The following is an 18014-nucleotide window of genomic DNA, read 5'->3' as shown; positions in this document are numbered from 1 at the left end:
AGACTTAAAAATGAAGTCAATAATCTAATAACATAAAAGTCTCCCCCTCAAACTAGTAAGAAATATTGTCAGCATATAGGTTCCTCTCTGGATAACACTACATGAGGTTTTCTTCAAATACTCCTTTGCAGGAATTCAAGTTCATATCACTTTTACAACTATGCACACAGAGAGGGGCACAAATACCTGATAAAAGTTAAGCACTTTTTTCAGAAACTGACGACGCCATATACTTAACAAAATAGGTTTCCAGAAGTCTTTTTCCCTGACAGATCAGTTGGTAAAGAACCCACCTGAAATGCAGGAGTGAAAGTGAAAGTGAAGTTGCTCGGTCGTGTCCGACTCTTTGTGACCCCATGGACTGTAGCCTACCAAGATCCTCAGTCCATGAGATTTTCCAGGCAAGAGTACTGACGTGGGTTGCCATTTCCTTCTCCAGGGGATCTTCCCGACCCAGGGAGACCTGGGTTCAATTCCTGGGTCAGAAAGATCCGCTGGAGAAGGGTTAGGCTACCCCCTAACCCCTTGGGCTTTCCTTGTGACTCAGCTGGTAAAGAATCCACCTGCCATGCGGAGACCTGGGTTCGATCCCTGGGTTGGGAACATTCCCTGGAGAAGGGAAAGGCTACCTAGTCCAGAGTGATTTTCACTTTCACTTGTTCATAAATACAGCAACAAAATAAAAACTTTACATCTTACAGAGCAAAAGAGCATGTTTTTAAAGATGATTAAAAGAAACACATAAAATAATCATACTGTTAGGCCAATTTCTTTCCCAATTTGCACTAATGATCAATACAGGAATATTCCTACTAAATATAAGTATTACTTTTGAAAGTCATATAAATTAGTCACATTTCCTTGGCAAAAACACTAGAAGAATTTCCAGTTCAATAAAAGGCTGATGTTTTCTCCCTTTATGAGCTATTCTCACTCATGACTCTGGAACTCAGGTACACCATAACATTATCAGGAGTGTAGAAAACTGACCCCCAATTGAGTACCAGCTTTCAATTCAACTGAGAGAACAAGGTCAATAGAAACAATCTTCCAATTTCAGCAAACCAAGCCCTGTAATAGTAATTATAACTTCAATAAGTGAAAGTGAAAATCACTCAGTCGTGTCCCACTCTTTGTGACACCATGGACTGTAGCTTGCCAGGCTCCTCTGTCTCTGGGATTCTCCAGGGAAGAATAATGGAGGGGGTAGCCATTCCTTTCTGCAGGGGATCTTCCCAACTCAGGGACTGAGCCCAGGTCTCCCGCATTACAAGCAGATTCTTTACAGTCTGAGCCACCAGGGAAGCCCATACCCTCAATGTGCTACCATCATTCTAAAAAAAGCCAGTGACTCTAGGTTTAAAAGTTATTGTTGTTGTTGTTTTAATGGTATTACATATTGCTATGAAAGATATAAGGCAAGTTTCCGATATATGAGCCATATTCAACTAATGATCAAATCTATGTGTCCAAAGGCACACAATCAACTGATCCATATTAAAGCAAATTTGCATCTACTGTTTCAAAAGTTACTGGCTAGACATTTCTTCTACTGTAGGCCATTTACTAAATTCTAATAACAGCAATCATACTTGCTGCTGCTGCTAAGTCGCTTCAGTCGTGTCCGACTGTGTGGACCCCACAGACAGCAGCCTACCAGGCTCCTCTGCCCATGGGATTTTCCAGGCAGGAGTACTGGAGTGGGGTGCCACTGCCTTCCCCAAGTAATCATACTTACCATCTATTAAATACTTACTAGAACCTCTATACTATACTAAGTGTTTCTGTTTCACATGCCTTATTTCGCTTAATCTCACAACAGCCTTAAGGAATTGAAGAAGGAGAGGAAGAATCTGGACTCAGACCCTGCCTGGGTTTGAATCCTGTTTCTCTTACTTCCCAGCTGTGGAGCTTTATTCCTCCTTTTACAGATGGGTGTCCTTCGTGGCTCAGCAGTAAAGAATTGGCCTGCAATGCAGAAGACCTGCAGAAGATGCGGGTTCGATCCCTGGAGAAGGTCCCCTGGAGAAGGAAACAGCAACCCGCTCCAGAATTCTTGCCTGGAAATCCCCATGGACAGAGAGGAGCCTGGTGGGTTACAGTCCTCGGGGCTGCAAAGAGTCAGACTGAGTGACTAAACAACAACTATGACTCAGATTAAAAGAGGCAGAGCCCAGTCATTTCCCAAGAACAAATTGCTACAGGAAGCAAAAAGAATGAAATACAAGATTTCCTATGGGAAAAGTTGACAGGTTAAAATGCATGGGGGAGGGGGAAAGGGGAACGGAGTCTTCAGAAAAGGACAACTATAACCAACCAATAGTAGCATCAAATGAAGCTAGGCGACTTAGTAGCTCTGTGTGACCCCATGGACTGTAGCCCTCCAGGCTCTTCTATCCATGAAATTTTTCAGGCAAGAGTACTGGAGTGGGTTACCATTCCCTTCAAGGAATCTTTCTGATCCAGGGATGGAACCTAGATCTCCTGCATTGCAGGCAGATTCTTTATCATCTGAGCAACCAAGGAAGCCCCCAAACAAATGCAAAAGCTAAGTAAAATGATTGTTCTTGCCTCAAGCAAGTACTTTCACTCCTCCATTCCTAACCAGACTAGACCCCTAAGTCCACTAGCAAGAACTACTAAGTTCAATACTGGCAAATACACAAGTAGAGCCAGCCTTAACTCCAGTTCTCAGAGTTAAGTGAAGATCTCAAGAAAATAATCCAAGTATATATGTTTAAGAACAGGGAGCCCAGCCAAATTTTAACTATTTCTTTAGAGATTTCTCTAGAAAGAGCCTCATAAAAGTGAATGACTGCCTATACCGTGAAAGCAGACCAAGGCCAAAAATAAAAAATAAAAAGAGCTTAGAAATGTGGTAGGCATCATTAGAAAAACCTGTGCAAGGATTCCTAAGAGAAAAAATACAGAAACAAGGTAAAGACACTTATTTGCTTAGAGTTTGACTTATGACTCATTAGAATAGGAATCAATAGTAACCAAATAACTAATGCATAACAAAGGAACTCAGGAAAAAAATTAAATTGTGCAAAAGAGCAGTTTACCAACAAAAGAACAAAGTTGTATCTCCTCTAAGAATTCATCTTGACTATCCATATCTGAACTAACTGTACAACAATATTTTAGTTTCCAACATTATATGATTCTAATAATTTATAGTTATTAGATGTGTCTTGAACTCCTCAGACCACAGGTTATTCAAAATTAATTACTATATTATCTTTTCTGCCTTCTAAAAACTATCCAAATAGTGCCACAAACAGTACATAGTGAGTGTAAATAAACTGCAACGACTGGTGAAAATCATGGGCTGACTATAGGACAGACTGTTTTACATAAAATGTGGTAAAAAACAATACTAGTTGAAAGAGTACTCCAGTAAGAGAACTAGAAAATCACCACTGGGCAATACCCATAGTAACTATTTCATGTAAGAACCATTGATGGGTGCTAAAATCAGTGGGGGAAAGTGTAAGGTGAGAAAGAGGATAGTAGCAGAGACTCAAAGGATATCCCCACAAGGCAATTATTGGAAAAAGGACATTAGTAACTTTACAGTGGAGAAACATAGCAGACATCACCCCTTAACCAAGTGAATAAGTTTAACTCTCTGCAACAAGACATACAAAGTCTGGTCCCCCGGATAACATACCCTGAGAAGGGCAATATCGCTTCTAGGGTATTCTTGCCAAAAATGTTTACCTTCATCTAATCATGAGAAAACATTAAACATAAACTTAGGGACATTCAACAAAATAGCTTAAACTCTTCAAAAGTGACGGTATCATAAAAGACAAAAAAAAAAAAAAATAGTAAGGAACAGTCACAGGATGAAGAAGACCACAAAGACATGACAACTAATCTCATGTGTGATCCTGAAATAGAAAAGAGACATTAGTCAAAAACAAAACAACTAGCAAAGTTCAAAACAGGTCTGTAAATTACTTGACTATATTGCATTAAAATCAATTTCCTGATTTTGACAATTGTATGGTGGTTATGTAAGATGGTAACATTAGGGGAACCTGAGGGAAGGATATATGGTTATTCTCTATAATATTTCTTCAACTTTTCTGTAAGTTAAAATTTCAAAATAAGATAAATACATAGGGGCTGGGGGCTTCTGCCTGAATAAGGAAGTCCAGGAATAAGATTGAGAGATGCAGATAAAGGACTACATCCTCAGCCAGTACTTAGATGCAGTATATCCTATGTTCTTGGGGTCAAAGGGCCCATTTACTGTAAAACTGCAGAATAGAATAGAATAAGGGTGAGTTTGGGAGTTGAAAAAATATTAGACATCACAAAATTCTACTCCACTTTAAATTGAAGGATTCTGCAACCAGAGTGGTTAAGGAGACAGCCCAAGTTTAATGCACTGACTTGGAAAACATAAATTTGTAATTTCATGAAAACAAAGAGGCCATGGAGAATGATTACAAAATAGAAGCCAAAGTGCAAAATAAAAGTTAGGTTTGGGGAAAATGAAACTACATATTTACCTTTGGGCATATACTAAAAGAAACTCCACCTGGAAAGATTAAAGAGTTAAGAATAAGAAAGCAAGTCATAAAAAACCTAGAAGAAAATTTAGGTGAAAAATTTACTTTTCATATCTTAGAACAGAAAAGCATAAATTTAAAGTTAAGAAAATAAAAAAATAATAATATTTAAAAGTACAATTGGTAAATATCTGCAATAAAAATATGACATGTAAAGCACCAACACCCTTAACACATGCAGATCAATAAATAATAAAAAAAAAAGTAGACAGTAAGAACAAACATGTTGATGGAAAATTAGGAAAAGGACACCAGGCAAGTAATTCAAGACAATAAACAAGGGGAAAATATAAAATGCATTAAAAAATGCAAATTATGTAAATTATTAAAAAATGTAAATTATGAGATGTCATTCTTGATCCATCATACTAAAAACAAAATGATGACTCTCTTCAATACTGACAAAAGTTACAGAAATGGATACTATGCACTGTGCACTGTTAGGAATTGGATTAACATAATCTTTTTGATAGTAATTTGTCAATAAACATCAAAATCCTTCAAAATATAAATATCCTTTAGTTTGAAACTGCTAACGGTTGTTAAAGTGAGGCTGCTGGACCCCTAGAGTCCCTGAGACTCTCTCAAAGGTCTAGAAAGTCAAAACTATTTTTACAGAAACGGTAAGACTTGATTTGCCTTTTCTTCTATGTGACATTAGAACTGATGGTGCAAAAAGAATGATGGCCAAAACTGCCAGCTCCTGAGCACAAACCAAGGCTGGACACAACTGGCCTAGGAGTCTCACGCTTGCAGGAAGAAAGCAAGCCAGTTTCACATAAGAATATCTTAAGATTCACTTATTAATTTTATTTAACTCTCAACCCCAGATACACATTCTCTTAACATTCTGTATAACAAAATAAGAGGTAAACCAAAAGCACGTCTACTGCATATCGAAGCATAATGACTATCTGAAGGGGAAGCATTTGTATGACTGTTTCAGAGCTGAACTAGGTGCCCTTTCCATGGAACACCAATTCTTCTTGGATGAATGACGAACAAACTATGATTATTCACATTTGGAGATCTGGCAGACATTTTCTCAAAAATAAACAACATGAGCCTGTCACTTCAAGAGAAACAACCAATAGTATTTGCTGCCAACAAAAAAACTGAGCTTTCAAGGGGAAAATCAAATATTGGAAAACTCTGCATCCATCCCCGTAAGTGTTACAGCTTCAAATCCTACAGACTTTTCTGATGAGATCAGTGGGGATATTAACAAATGTGATTGCTTTTGATGCTGTGTAATGAAAGGTGACAACATTTAGAAGATCTGCATAACTCACAACCAGTATTTTGCAAATGAACAATGAATGATGGTAAGAACTATGCATGGGTGAAAGATCCACTCAAAGTTCAAGACTGGCCAAAAAGTTCTATAATATGGCTTCACTTTCCACATTGCAATTAACTTCTAAGAAAATACCACTTGTTGGATATTATATAATACCAAAAATACTTTTCCCTTTTCCAACTACAATTTTTGTCTAAGGCCAGAATTTCTTCATATTCTTTCATCAAGATAGCATATCACAGGTTGAATGCCAAAGAAGACAGATCTTGTTTCTATTAAGACAAATCTTGTTTCTATTAAGACAGGTAGTAAAGAGATTTGCAAAAGCGTAAAACAAGGCCATTTTTTCTCATAAGCTTTCTGAAATTATGGTTATTAGTCTTTAAAATAAGCAATTTTTAAAATTTCTCAGGTTTAATTTACATTTTGGTAAATATCAACAGATAAAACCCATGTAAACAAAAGTTTTCTGGGGTCCTAAGTAACTTTTTAGAGTTTGAAGAGACCAAAAGTTTGAAAACTGATGATATGGTCATTCCCAATTCCTGAGACTCTAAAGTATTAATAGGAAAACAAGCAGACTTGGAATGATATAAATACAGAAATAGGACACCTTATCTTTGACAAAGGAGGCAAGAATATACAATGGAAAAAAGACAACCTCTTTAACAAGTGGTGCTGGGAAAACTGGTCAACCACTTGTAAAAGAATGAAATTAGAACACTTTCTAACACCATACACAAAAATAAACTCAAAATGGATTAAAGATCTCAATGTAAGACCAGAAACTATAAAACTCCTAGAGGAGAACATAGGCAAAACACTTTCTGACATAAATCACAGCAAGATCCTCTATGACCCACCTCCCAGAGTAATGGAAATAAAAGCAAAAATAAAGAAATGGGACCTAATTAAACTTAAAAGCTTTTGCACAACAAAAGAAACTATAAGCAAGGTGAAAAGACAGCCTTCAGAATGGGAGAAAATAATAGCAAGTGAAAAAACAGACAAAAGATTAATTTCAAAAATATACAAGCAACTCCTCCAGCTCAATTCCAGAAAAATAAATGACCCAATCAAAAAAGGGGTCAAAGAACTAAACAGACATTTCTCCAAAGAAGACATACAGATGGCTAACAAACACATGAAAAGATGCTCAACATCACTCATTATCAGAGAAATGCAAATCAAAACCTCAATGAGGTACCATTACACGCCAGTCAGGATGGCTGCTATCCAAAAGTCTACAAGCAATAAATGCTGGAGAGGGTGTGGAGAAAAGGGAACCCTCTTACACTGTTGGTGGGAATGCAAACTAGTACAGCCACTATGGAGAACAGTGTGGAGATTCCTTAAAAAACTGGAAATAGAACGCCATATGACCCAGCAATCCCACTCCTGGGCATACACACCAAGGAAACCAGATCTGAAAGAGACACGTGTACCCCAATGTTCATCGCAGCACTGTTTATAATAGCCAGGACATGGAAGCAACCTAGATGCCCATCAGCAGACGAATGGATGAGGAAGCTGTGGTACATATACACCATGGAATATTACTCAGCCATTAAAAAGAATACATTTGAATCAGTTCTAATGAGATGGATGAAACTGGAGCCCATTATACAGAGTGAAGTAAGCCAGAAAGATAAAGACCATTACAGTATACTAACACATATATATGGAATTTAGAAAGATGGTAACAATAACCCTATATGCAAGACAGAAAAATAGACACAGATGTATAGAACAGACTTTTGGACTCTATGGGAGAAGGCGAGGGTGGGATGTTTCAAGAGAACAGCATCGAAACATGTATATTATCAAGTGTGAAACAGATCACCAGTCCAGGTTGGATGCATGAGACAAGTGCTCGGGGCTGGTGCACTGGGATGACCCAGAGGGATGGGATGGGGAAGGAGGTGGGAGGGGGTTCAGGATGGGGAACACATGTAAATCCATGGCTGATTCATGTCAATGTATGGCAAAAAGCACTACAATATTGTAAAGGAATTAGCCTCCAACTAATAAAAATAATTGGGGAAAAAAATAAATACAGAAATAGTATCAGAAAATTAGAAAAGCAAAACTCCTGATGTCCAGCAAGTACATCTAGAATGTGGATATTATTAGTTATTTGAAATAAATTATAAGGAATTTTTAAAGATGAGAAGTGCTTACAATATGTTAAATGAGAAAAACAGGACCTATAAACTATATTAGCAGAGAAAGTATTGCACAGAAAAAAAAAGACTAGAAATATTTTTAAAATATATTAACAGAAATTTTCAGAGCTGAAAGATTATGAATATTTTTTTATTCTCTTTACTGAGCATGTACTACTTTTAAAATCAGCAAAGTAAAAATTTTCAGCAATTTTTAAAAGCATTTCAGCACTTTGATTATTTTCAGAATTCAATCTAGGTGAACATCACACAAAAAAATTATTGCTGCTGTTATTAATATTAAAAATAATTAAGGTGGCTTAGTATAGAACTCTGACCTGAAAGTCATGAAACCTGTATTCTAGACACTTTTGAGCCATCCAATATCTCCAGGCTTTTTGACAAGTCATTTAACTTCTTTGAACCACCAGAAATTATCTCTGAGGTCTTTACTTGACTAATCCTCAGGTAAAATGAACTGTCAGATCTAAAGGTTGTTCAAGTCCTTTGCACAAACACCTAAAGTAAAACGGTGCTACAGTGCAAACTGTGAGGCCAACTCTCACATTACACACTTTATGGAATTCCTACCCATGCTGCTCTTCAATTCCTTCTGCAGATTGGTAGGACAGCTCTCTCAATAAACTTTCCAGTAAAAGAAGAGTTAGTTATACCCTAAATGGTATTTGAAAGAAGCAAAAATATTTGGAAATCCATATATCATATGCCATATCTCAAAAAAAGGCATATGAGAATAGGCAAGACATGTGGTGCCCCAAAGGAATGGGAGTCTTTCGTAAATGGACTTCATCAATGCACACATGTAGAATTGAGAAAAATGGTATGGATGAAGCTATTTGCAGGGCAGGAAGAGAGATGCAGACACAGAGAACAGACTTGGAGGCACAGGGAGGGGAATGAGAGGGTGGGGTGAATTGAGAGAGCAGCACTGACATAGAGGCGATCATGTGTAAAATAGCTAGCTACTGGGAAGATGCTATATAACACAGGGAACCCAACCCAGAGCTCAGTGAAGAATTAAAGGGGTAGGATGGGGAGGGGTGGAAGAGAGGCTATATTATGTATACATAGAGCTGGTTCATGTTTTTATACAGCAAAAACACAACACTGTAAAGCAATTACATTCCAATTTTTAAAAAACGACATAAAACCTTAATAAAAGTAAGAAGAGGTTACCTCTAATGGAGAGGAGAAGGTATTTGCTACGGAAAAGAAAGAAAAAGAATGAGGCAGAGAGGAAGAGAAGAGAACAAAAGAGAGAAGCAAAAATACAGTGCTAATATAAGGACATAACAAGAGCAGAAACATCTAAGTGCATGATGTATCTTAAAATTGCCCAGAAAAATCTATCTGACCAGCCTTCACCCATTCTAACTCTGTCAATTTTGTTCCTTGTTAGCAAATCTGATAAAAATCTTTAAGACTATAAAAGGATAAATTAAATCTGGATAATATTCAAAAGAGATCCCTTCATTTTACAGGTTAGGAAAACTGAGTCCTTCAAGGAAAATACATTGTACATTACTAATACCAATTATCCAATAATCTCTCTGCTAGAAAACACTTCCTTGATGATGTCAGAGAGAAGGAAGCTCATTGTGTTCAGTGCCACAGAGTAAAATGGAATAAATTCAGATTTGGCTTTAAAACAGAATAAAGGTAAACAAACATTCTATACTTTAAACATGGGACAAGTACCCCTTCTGGTCCTGGATTGGTTCTTTGTGCAATGTCAGGGCCTCAGTTTATACATCTTTAAAATGAGGAAATCTATGGCATATAGTTGCTAAAGTCCCTTCTTAGAAAGTCGGATAAGCCTAAAAATCATTGGAAAAAAGACATGCACAGGGAGAAGGGAAGTATGAAATACACCTGGAATGTGTATCCAATGTTGTTACTGTTCACTCAGTCGAGTCCGACTCTTTGCAACCCCGTGGACTGCAGCACGCCAGGCTTCCCTGTCCTTTACCATCTCCTGGAACTTGCTCAAACTCATGTCCATTGAACTGGTGATGGGATTCAACCATCTCATCCTCTGTTATCCCCGCTCTCAGGCTCTGCCATCCCCCATCTGTGCATCCATATGGTTGCTTGACGCAACAGTAGAATCCGTAGGGTACCAGTCTCTGATCGGCTTGGAACACTTGAGGTCACTTTGTTGCAGTAGACAGCCACAGTCAACCAGAAGAGTCCCCTTTAGGCTGTACTCTCCTTTGTTTCCAGAGGCCAATTAAAAGTGTCCTCCATTTTCATCTTTTGAATCTACAATTCATATTTCCACTTTGAGAGGGCCCTGCCACCTGTCATTCATTCCTAGAATCTGTCAATTAACCACCAGACATTAATGCAAGGAGGCCTCCCTGGTGGCTCAAGGGTAAAGAACCCGCCTGCCAATGCAGGAGATGTGGTTCAATCCCTGGGAGGGGAAGATCCCCTGGAGAAGGAGTCCTCTTGCCTGGAGAATCCCATGGACAGAGAAGCCTGGCGGGCTACAGTCCATGGGGTTGCAAAGAGGAGGACACAACTTAGCAACTAAACAACAAGAACAAATTTATGCAGCACCTACTTATGTGCACCCATCAACTAGCAAAACCCAAGTTTTCAACAAACATTTGTTGATTTGAACTTAATTGCATGGCCTTGGAAGGCTGCCTGGGATGCATCCATAAGGCTGGTCAAAGAAGAAACCTTTTTCAACATCCCTGATCTAACACCTGCCACTCGTGTTCCTCCCCAGTTTCGTGTGACACGTGTTCCTAAGCACCGGCTGGGCTGCCAGGCACGGCTGCTGCAGGCAAACGGGCTCTGTGAGGGGCGAGGTGGGCACTTACCTGGGGAACCTCTGCTTCAGCTTCCTCAGGCTCTGCCTGGTAGGCGGTACAGACACTAGGCACTGGGCTATCTCGTCGTACTGGGCTTTGGTCAGTATCATGTTGGGCCAGGGACAGGGAGATGACAAGGGAAAGGAAAAAGGACACCCTAGTCTCGAGCAGTCTTGCTGTTGACGGACGAGGGTGCGGACACGGCAGCACAGCGCGGTGTCCCCGACTTCCTGGGCCCCTAACCCCCTGCAACCCTGGGTGCACAAGCCAAGACTTCACCAGGCACCTCCGCGGCGGGAGGCGGGCTGTAGACAGACTGCCCTTTCTTGGCGTTCTGAGCAGCCGCAGTGGGCCCAGCCGAAGGCAGCCAGCCGCCATGTCAGTTAAGGGCATGCCAACCAGGAAGTAACGGCCGCAGGCAGAGGTGGCGCCTAAATCTCTAAGGGGAGGTCCCTGGGCATGGCCCACCTGGGACTAACGTGGGATGCTTTTGGCTTTAATGCCTTCTCTGTTGCCAGAAGCCAGGGAGTCCTGGCGCATCGATCAGGCAGCAGGGCTCACATGAGTCCGGGAAAGCGACTGCAAGGGCGCGCGATTTGAACACGCTTCCAGCGCTTCCAAACGCGCACGTTTAACCCCAGCTCCAATCGGAGATAGGCCTGCAAAGAAACACGCCTTCTCTCAGCGAAAGACTCTTTGCGCCCTGGAAGCCTGAGAGGAGGAGCTGTAAAACCGCAAACCCACTAAGATCGTCATAGAGTTAAGAGCTTGGCTTGTGTCGAGAGAAGTAAAAAAAAAAAAAAAAAAAAAAACTTGTGCAGCTCGCGAGGAACACAATTTTGGCCCTGCTGGAAAAGAGACTAGAAAACAAAAGCCACATCACCAAACAGTAAAGAATATGACTGCAGTATTCAAACTGTAGTGAATATGACATTCACTCCTCACAATTAGGGGCCCAAGAAATGAAATCATTTCTTATTCATTTGCCAATTCCCAGTTCAAGTGTAGTCGCTCAGTTGTGTCCAACTCTTTGGGACCCTACGGACTGTAGCCCACCAGGCTCCTCTGTCCATGGGATTCTCCAGGCAAGAATACTCCTCCAGGGGATCTTCCCAACCCAGGTCTCTCGCATTGCAGGCAGATTCTTTATCAGCCGAGCCACCAAGGAAGCAACGGCCCCCCCACCCCTCCCCTAAATAGTAGGTGTTCAGTAAATATTTGGAGAAATAAGTCAGTGAAGAATTTATGTTTTGTATATGTGTTGTGGGTGGATCTCAGCTTGCCCGAGGCCATTGATTAGGACATTAGCCCCTCCTTTAATCCATTTAAAATAAATAAATCTACTTGGTTCTTAGAAGGCCATGTGCTATGTTTGTTTTCAAATTTTAACATTTTTATGAAAAAGTGTTTAGATATTACAGAATGTGTAAATGGTTATTTTGTTGTTCATTTTTAAATCTGGAATAAGACCTGGGTTAAAAGTTTAGCTTAGATATGCCTCCTTAGATAAATTCTTTACACTGTCTAAGCCTCAATTCCTTTGTCTGTAAAACAAAGGGGTTTTTTAATTCATGGGGTTATTTGTGAGATTAAATAAGATAGTACAATGACTGGATTCCTTAGCTTCCAGCAGATAGTCTATGGAAGATAAATAGCCTGTATAAGACAGTTGTTCAGCAGCTTAGTCATGTCCAACTCTTTGTGACCCAATGGACTGCAGCATGCCAGGCTTCCCTGTCCTTCACCATCTCCCTGAGCCTGCTCAAACTCATATCCATTGAGTCAGTGATGCCATCCAACCATCTTGTCCTCTGTCGTCCCCTCTCCTGCCTTCAATCTTTCCCAGCATCAGGGTCTTTTCCAATGAGTCTACTCATTGTATAAGACTACTTGATGGTAATAGGTCAGGGCACTTACCAGGTGTTGTTTGCTCCCCACACTTTGACTCATTTGATCCCTATAATTTCCTAGGAGGCAGATACTATTGCCATTCTCCTCCTCCTCCACCTCTCCTCCTCCTCCTCCCTTTTGTGCAGGGTGAATAAACTGAGGCATGAAAAGGGTAAGTAACCTCCCAGAGGTCATGAGAATGAGCAAGCAGCAGGGGTAATTTAAACTCCTGAAATTTGGTTCCAGGATCTGTGCTCATGCCAGCTCTCAGTAATGCTTAATTACTACACCAAAGAAAGAAAGAAAAAAAAAAGTCACACTCTCTTAGGTCAAAGGTTAAGGGTTTGGGGGGGTTTTTTTGAAAGGAGACAATGAATATTTCAAAGAATCTTTTAGTCCAAGTTTCAGAAAAGCTTCATCACTTTATTTCGCCAGGCGTCTCAAAGTCCCATATCAACAGTGGATCCTGAATTCAGCAACCATAGATTCTTTTGAATATTTACATCAGAATGTTTCCTTCCCATATGCTTTGCATCTAGCTCCGGTTGTGTGACATTAGTACATAACTATTTATTTATGGCAGCATGGCCTGGAGTTGCCACCTGGCTAGTTTGTTGCTGACCCTGCCATGACTCTTACATGAAAGCTAGCTGACGATAAGCAGACACCACTTGATCCCCCATTCCTTTCTCCTTCCCCACTTCACTCTTCAATTCACAGCCAACAGATTTTTATAGAAAACATCAGTTCAAGGATGTTTGCACTGGATTATTTTTTATAGTAACTCTTCTCTCTGGCTCTTGTCCTGCACGCACCCTCACAACCCTAAAGGAAAAGGCCAGGTTTGTTTTTCTGTTTTTATTTTTAACGTGCTGGCAGTTTACAATTTTGACCCAAATCCAGTAGATTGTTTAGAGTTAGCGCCAGGGGAAAAAGCACAGTGATGTTACTGTTTTCGTTGGCAATGACAGTAGTGTTGTTTATTAAGCACAAAATAGAAGCAAAGCAGAAACGTGATGGTTGCCATGTAGGTGTTTCTTATTTTCTTTGAACGTGAGCTAGTTGGAGTAAGCCAATTATTTGAGACACGTTTTCTCCCTCTTTTGCCCCATCCTTTGAAATCCATTGTGACCCGCATCTGCTCTTCCTCCTTCTAGAGTAGTCTCCATGCCTGGAGTTGCCCCACTGTCTCTCAGTCTGTCGCTAATACCAACCATTTTCTACTAAGTAGGGTCATGAAATGAAAACAAAACCAAATAAAAAACCCAAAGAGCTGGCTACCTGTTTAAAATCAGCCATAAATTGTGTGACCTTGAGCAAGTGACAGCCTCTCTGATCCTGAATGTCCTCCGTGTAACCCTAAGAAATGGAACTTTATAGTTCTGATAGGGAGAAAGAATCTACAAATATTTTAAAAGTGTAGGAAATCATAACAAGAAAATATGTCAAAATGAGGACTAATACAGCTCTCTGGAAGATGGTACTGAGTCAATAGCTTGACCAGATTTCCTTCTGCCAATTCAGGACCATGTGAATAACGAACAATTTTAAAGGAGTGTGGGGTTTGCCAGGGAGGTGACAGAAGGTCATTTCAAGAAGAGTGCAAAACACAATGGACTAAAAATAAGAATGAGCCAAGTCACGCGCATGGGAAAGTTATTCTGGCTGGAGCAAGGAGTTCTAGGCAGAGTGTGCAAACGAATTGAAGAAGCTTCACCTTGGAAAGAGACATGTTTTTAAACAGTCTCTTATTGAATCTGCCAAATCTAATGCATGTTTTTAAAAGTAAACACTGATATATTATCTTTATTATATTTTAAAACCTGATTCTATTCATGGAAACTGGTTAAAGTCATCTCACTGATTACTTTAAAGAAAAATTATTGAAATTTACTAACTAAATAAAGAAGGCGCTTATTATTTAAGCACCTCATCTGCTCAAACATTGTCCCATTAGCCCCTGATTTATAGTTTAGGAAACTGAGGGTCAAAGAGAGTAAAGGACTTGCCTAATGTGTCTAGTTAAGTTGCAAAACTATGATTTGGACCCAAGTTAGTCCAACTATAAAACCTCATTTTCTCCATCATATTGTACTAGAATTCAAAAATGAAAACCTCTTTGGTTGAGATATCCTCAGTTAATCATTTATGGTTTGAAATAGCCAGCTACTTTCTTTGGCCACAACCAATGCCTGCTAAAGAGGCAGTGACCTTCAGTATTGACATTTAGACACTTGAAAAAAATTGTCTGGCCTCTTTGACTAGAAGAGACAGCATATTTTTTTTGTCTTTGCCTTATGAAGTGCCATCTAAAGTGATGCATCTTTTGAAACAAAAGTTTCCATCTTTATACTTGCCACCAAGTCATTTTATCGTGTGTGTGTGTGTGTGTGTGTGTGTGTGTGTATGACTGTTTGTGACACCATGTTCTGTACCCCTCCAGGCTCCTCTGTCCATGGAATTCTGTAGGCAAGAATACTGGAGGGGGTAGCCATTCTCTTCTTCAGGGGGTCTTCCTGACCCAGGCGGGGATTGAACCCCAGTCTGCCACATTGCAGGCAGATTCTTTACCGTCTGAATCACCAAGGAAGCCCCATTTTATCATAGTCCCCAAATAATACAGATGTTTAGTCAACAATAAAGATCAGAATAATGCAGTTATTGAGGGTCAGAGCAATCACTCAATTTAAGGAATTGAGGAAAACCAAAGGAAACATAGAGAAAGACATATCACACCAAAGGCATATCACACATCATGCTCGATGATGGAGCAGTTACACCAAATAGTCCTAAGACCAAAAATCACATATTGATTGCTTGTGCAAGTCAATGATGAATGAACTCCTAGCCTGTCAAGTGAAGTGGCCAGATTCCAGAGACAGGTTACATGTTGAAGGGGTTATTCACCAATGACCTATTACAAAACTAAAACTGTGTCCCATGTGCACATAATTTAGAAGGGCACTTCCCAGGTCTTACTTACTCAATAATTCTAAGAGCCAGTGTTGTGGGGGGTACTTTCCAAGGGTAGGCATCATACTAAGCACCTTACATATATCTATTTTCACTTCATTCTCAAATCCAGCCTCAAGAGGTAAGTGCTATCGTTAAATCCATTGTCTAGGTGAGAAGTCTTAGGCTTACAGAGGTGGTTTCTATGTAACTCCTCAAATATTTTATGACACTCTAGAATAGTGTTTCTCACAGTCTCTGTGTTGAGGGCCTAGTTTTCCCCAGATTTGTCATAGACAAATGCTTCTGTAAAATAAGGTAAAAAACTGAATTACTTTAAAAATAAAATTAAAAAAGAAAAAAACATAAATGGAAGTCCCCAATTTGTTACTATGAGATTCAGCAGACATGTAATTACTCTGTCAGATCAATACAAAAAGTTCCGTTTCTATAGTTGTCATATCAAGAAAAGTAAGAAAAGGTTTGAGGATCAGCACTGATTTGCTGATCACATTGTGATTAGAACTGTGCCAGTACCCTTAGCAGTCCAGAGTGTAAGCCAGATATGTGTAGAGCCTAGGACATCATACTTTCATGTATTCTTAGCTAGAAGACAAGTATAGCTTGTTTCTTTAGACTTCTAAGTACAGTCATCATTATTTTTGCCTTTATTCTACTTTATTTAAGTCTTCTAAGTGATGTATATTCATTAAAATCAGCAGTGTAAATTCTTATAGGCTACTTCATACACATCTTATAAAGTTAACACCATGTGTTTTTGTAGCATAAAACCTAATTTGTTCTTTATATTATAAACTCATCAATCAGAGCTCATATACCTCTTCAATTCAGCATTACACATGGAACACTATTGGCACATGATAAAGACTATTAATTGGCATTTGCACGTTTCTTGTTACCACATTTGACAAGGATTAGAAGCAAAAGTAGTATTTTCAGGGACAATTTCTCTTGGGTGTCTGTGTGTTATAGCAAAAGGAGACACAGGAACGTGTTTGCTGAAGAAAGACTGAAGCCTCTTAAATTTTCTCCTCAGGCTCATCTGGGACTTGTGGATAATTTGCAGGCAATTTGTATCCCCTTTTCCTGCAGGACTAAACCTCAGATGTGATTTCTGCAGTTGTCAATCACTCTTCTTGTCCCACAGACCATTCTGTAAGGATACATCATGTTCTGAGGGTTTTCACACGTTTACAAATTCAGGAATTGATAGGAACTAGAGTAGAAGGTTTCTACTGGAGAGAAAAAGGAATGAGAGACAAGGAATCAGGCCTGTCCTTAATAAGTACTTCTTTCAATGTAAGCTAGAGTTGGAAGCACATGTCAGATGGAGATTAGCTCTAAGTCTCTTCATTTAAAAAATTACTCTCTTTGCCATCCCACTGGGTTAGACTTTGAAAAGAGCAGGCAAGATGCCAGTCCAGATTTAAAACCTTCTTTCTCTCCATGATTGATAGAAGGAGAGTTAAAGGAAGGAGTTCCTTCCAAGATAAGCATAGAGATTATTCTAATAAGAATAGTCTCCTTTATTTTGAGAAAATGAAAGCATATTACATAGTTATCCAATGAATCACCATCACAGAATCTATAACTAACATTATTATACCCACTTGGCATATGGAGAACTGAGACGGCTTGCAATGTCAACCAGTTCCATTTGATCTAACTTTTAGATGTGAGGCTATAAAAATACATCTTTAGTTTTATACTTAATTTTTTTCTCATGATCATGAGAGAACATACACTCCTTGTAGCGAATGTCACAAGATCAGATCCTACAAATCCATAGTCCCATCACTTGGAAGCCACCATTGTAACCATGTTGGCATTATTCCTTCCAGTCAATTTTCTACCAAGTTTGTTCTTTTCATAGATAAAAGCAAACTGTGTTTACAATTTGAGTCCTACTCCATTCACTTTATGTTATACCATGAGCCAAAGATACTCTTATCAATATTTGACAGTTCTGACTCTAGTTTTAGACTAAGAGTGGAGCAGCCGGTTGCTGGAGTTAGGAGATAAACTCTCACAAGACCAGTCCTTGAACGAAGTCCTTAGCATAGCCAGCACGAGGTTGGGCCATCCTCTGGTTCCAGCAATGGGCTAAGATTCAGACAATGTGGGAATGATGTAATGGAGCTTCTGGGACAAGGCAGAGATTTCTGTGACTGATGGACACCTTTCTTGGGCATTCTATTCACAGACCTCTGATTGCAATCATGTCAGCGAGCCTCCTACCACACAGATATTCGGCCAGTCA

The 18014-nt window shown here is 39.5% G+C and overlaps 1 protein-coding gene across 8 annotated transcripts in view; it reads right to left on the bottom strand.

The window, feature by feature from the left end:
• Positions 1 to 11406, bottom strand: part of CDIN1 (CDAN1 interacting nuclease 1) — a 288076-nt gene extending 276670 nt beyond the window's left edge. For 4 of the 8 annotated variants that reach the window (XM_070468973.1, XM_070468975.1, XM_070468974.1 and 1 more), the window contains exon 1: positions 10901 to 11090. In XM_070468973.1, the coding sequence (XP_070325074.1) occupies positions 10901 to 11001 (101 nt within the window). In that variant the 5' untranslated portion in view covers positions 11002 to 11090. Of the gene's footprint in view, positions 1 to 4523; positions 4553 to 10900 lie in introns of all 8 variants that reach the window. The other 4 variants (XM_070468977.1, XM_070468970.1, XM_070468971.1 and 1 more) reach the window with 4 other exon arrangements.
• Between the last annotated feature and the right edge of the window lie 6608 nt (positions 11407 to 18014).

This window comes from Odocoileus virginianus, chromosome 6 (assembly GCF_023699985.2).
Source record: "Odocoileus virginianus isolate 20LAN1187 ecotype Illinois chromosome 6, Ovbor_1.2, whole genome shotgun sequence".
Taxonomy (NCBI): Eukaryota; Metazoa; Chordata; class Mammalia; order Artiodactyla; family Cervidae; genus Odocoileus; species Odocoileus virginianus.
Note: the sequence above shows the minus strand (reverse complement) of the source record. Positions and strands in the feature narration are given on the sequence as shown.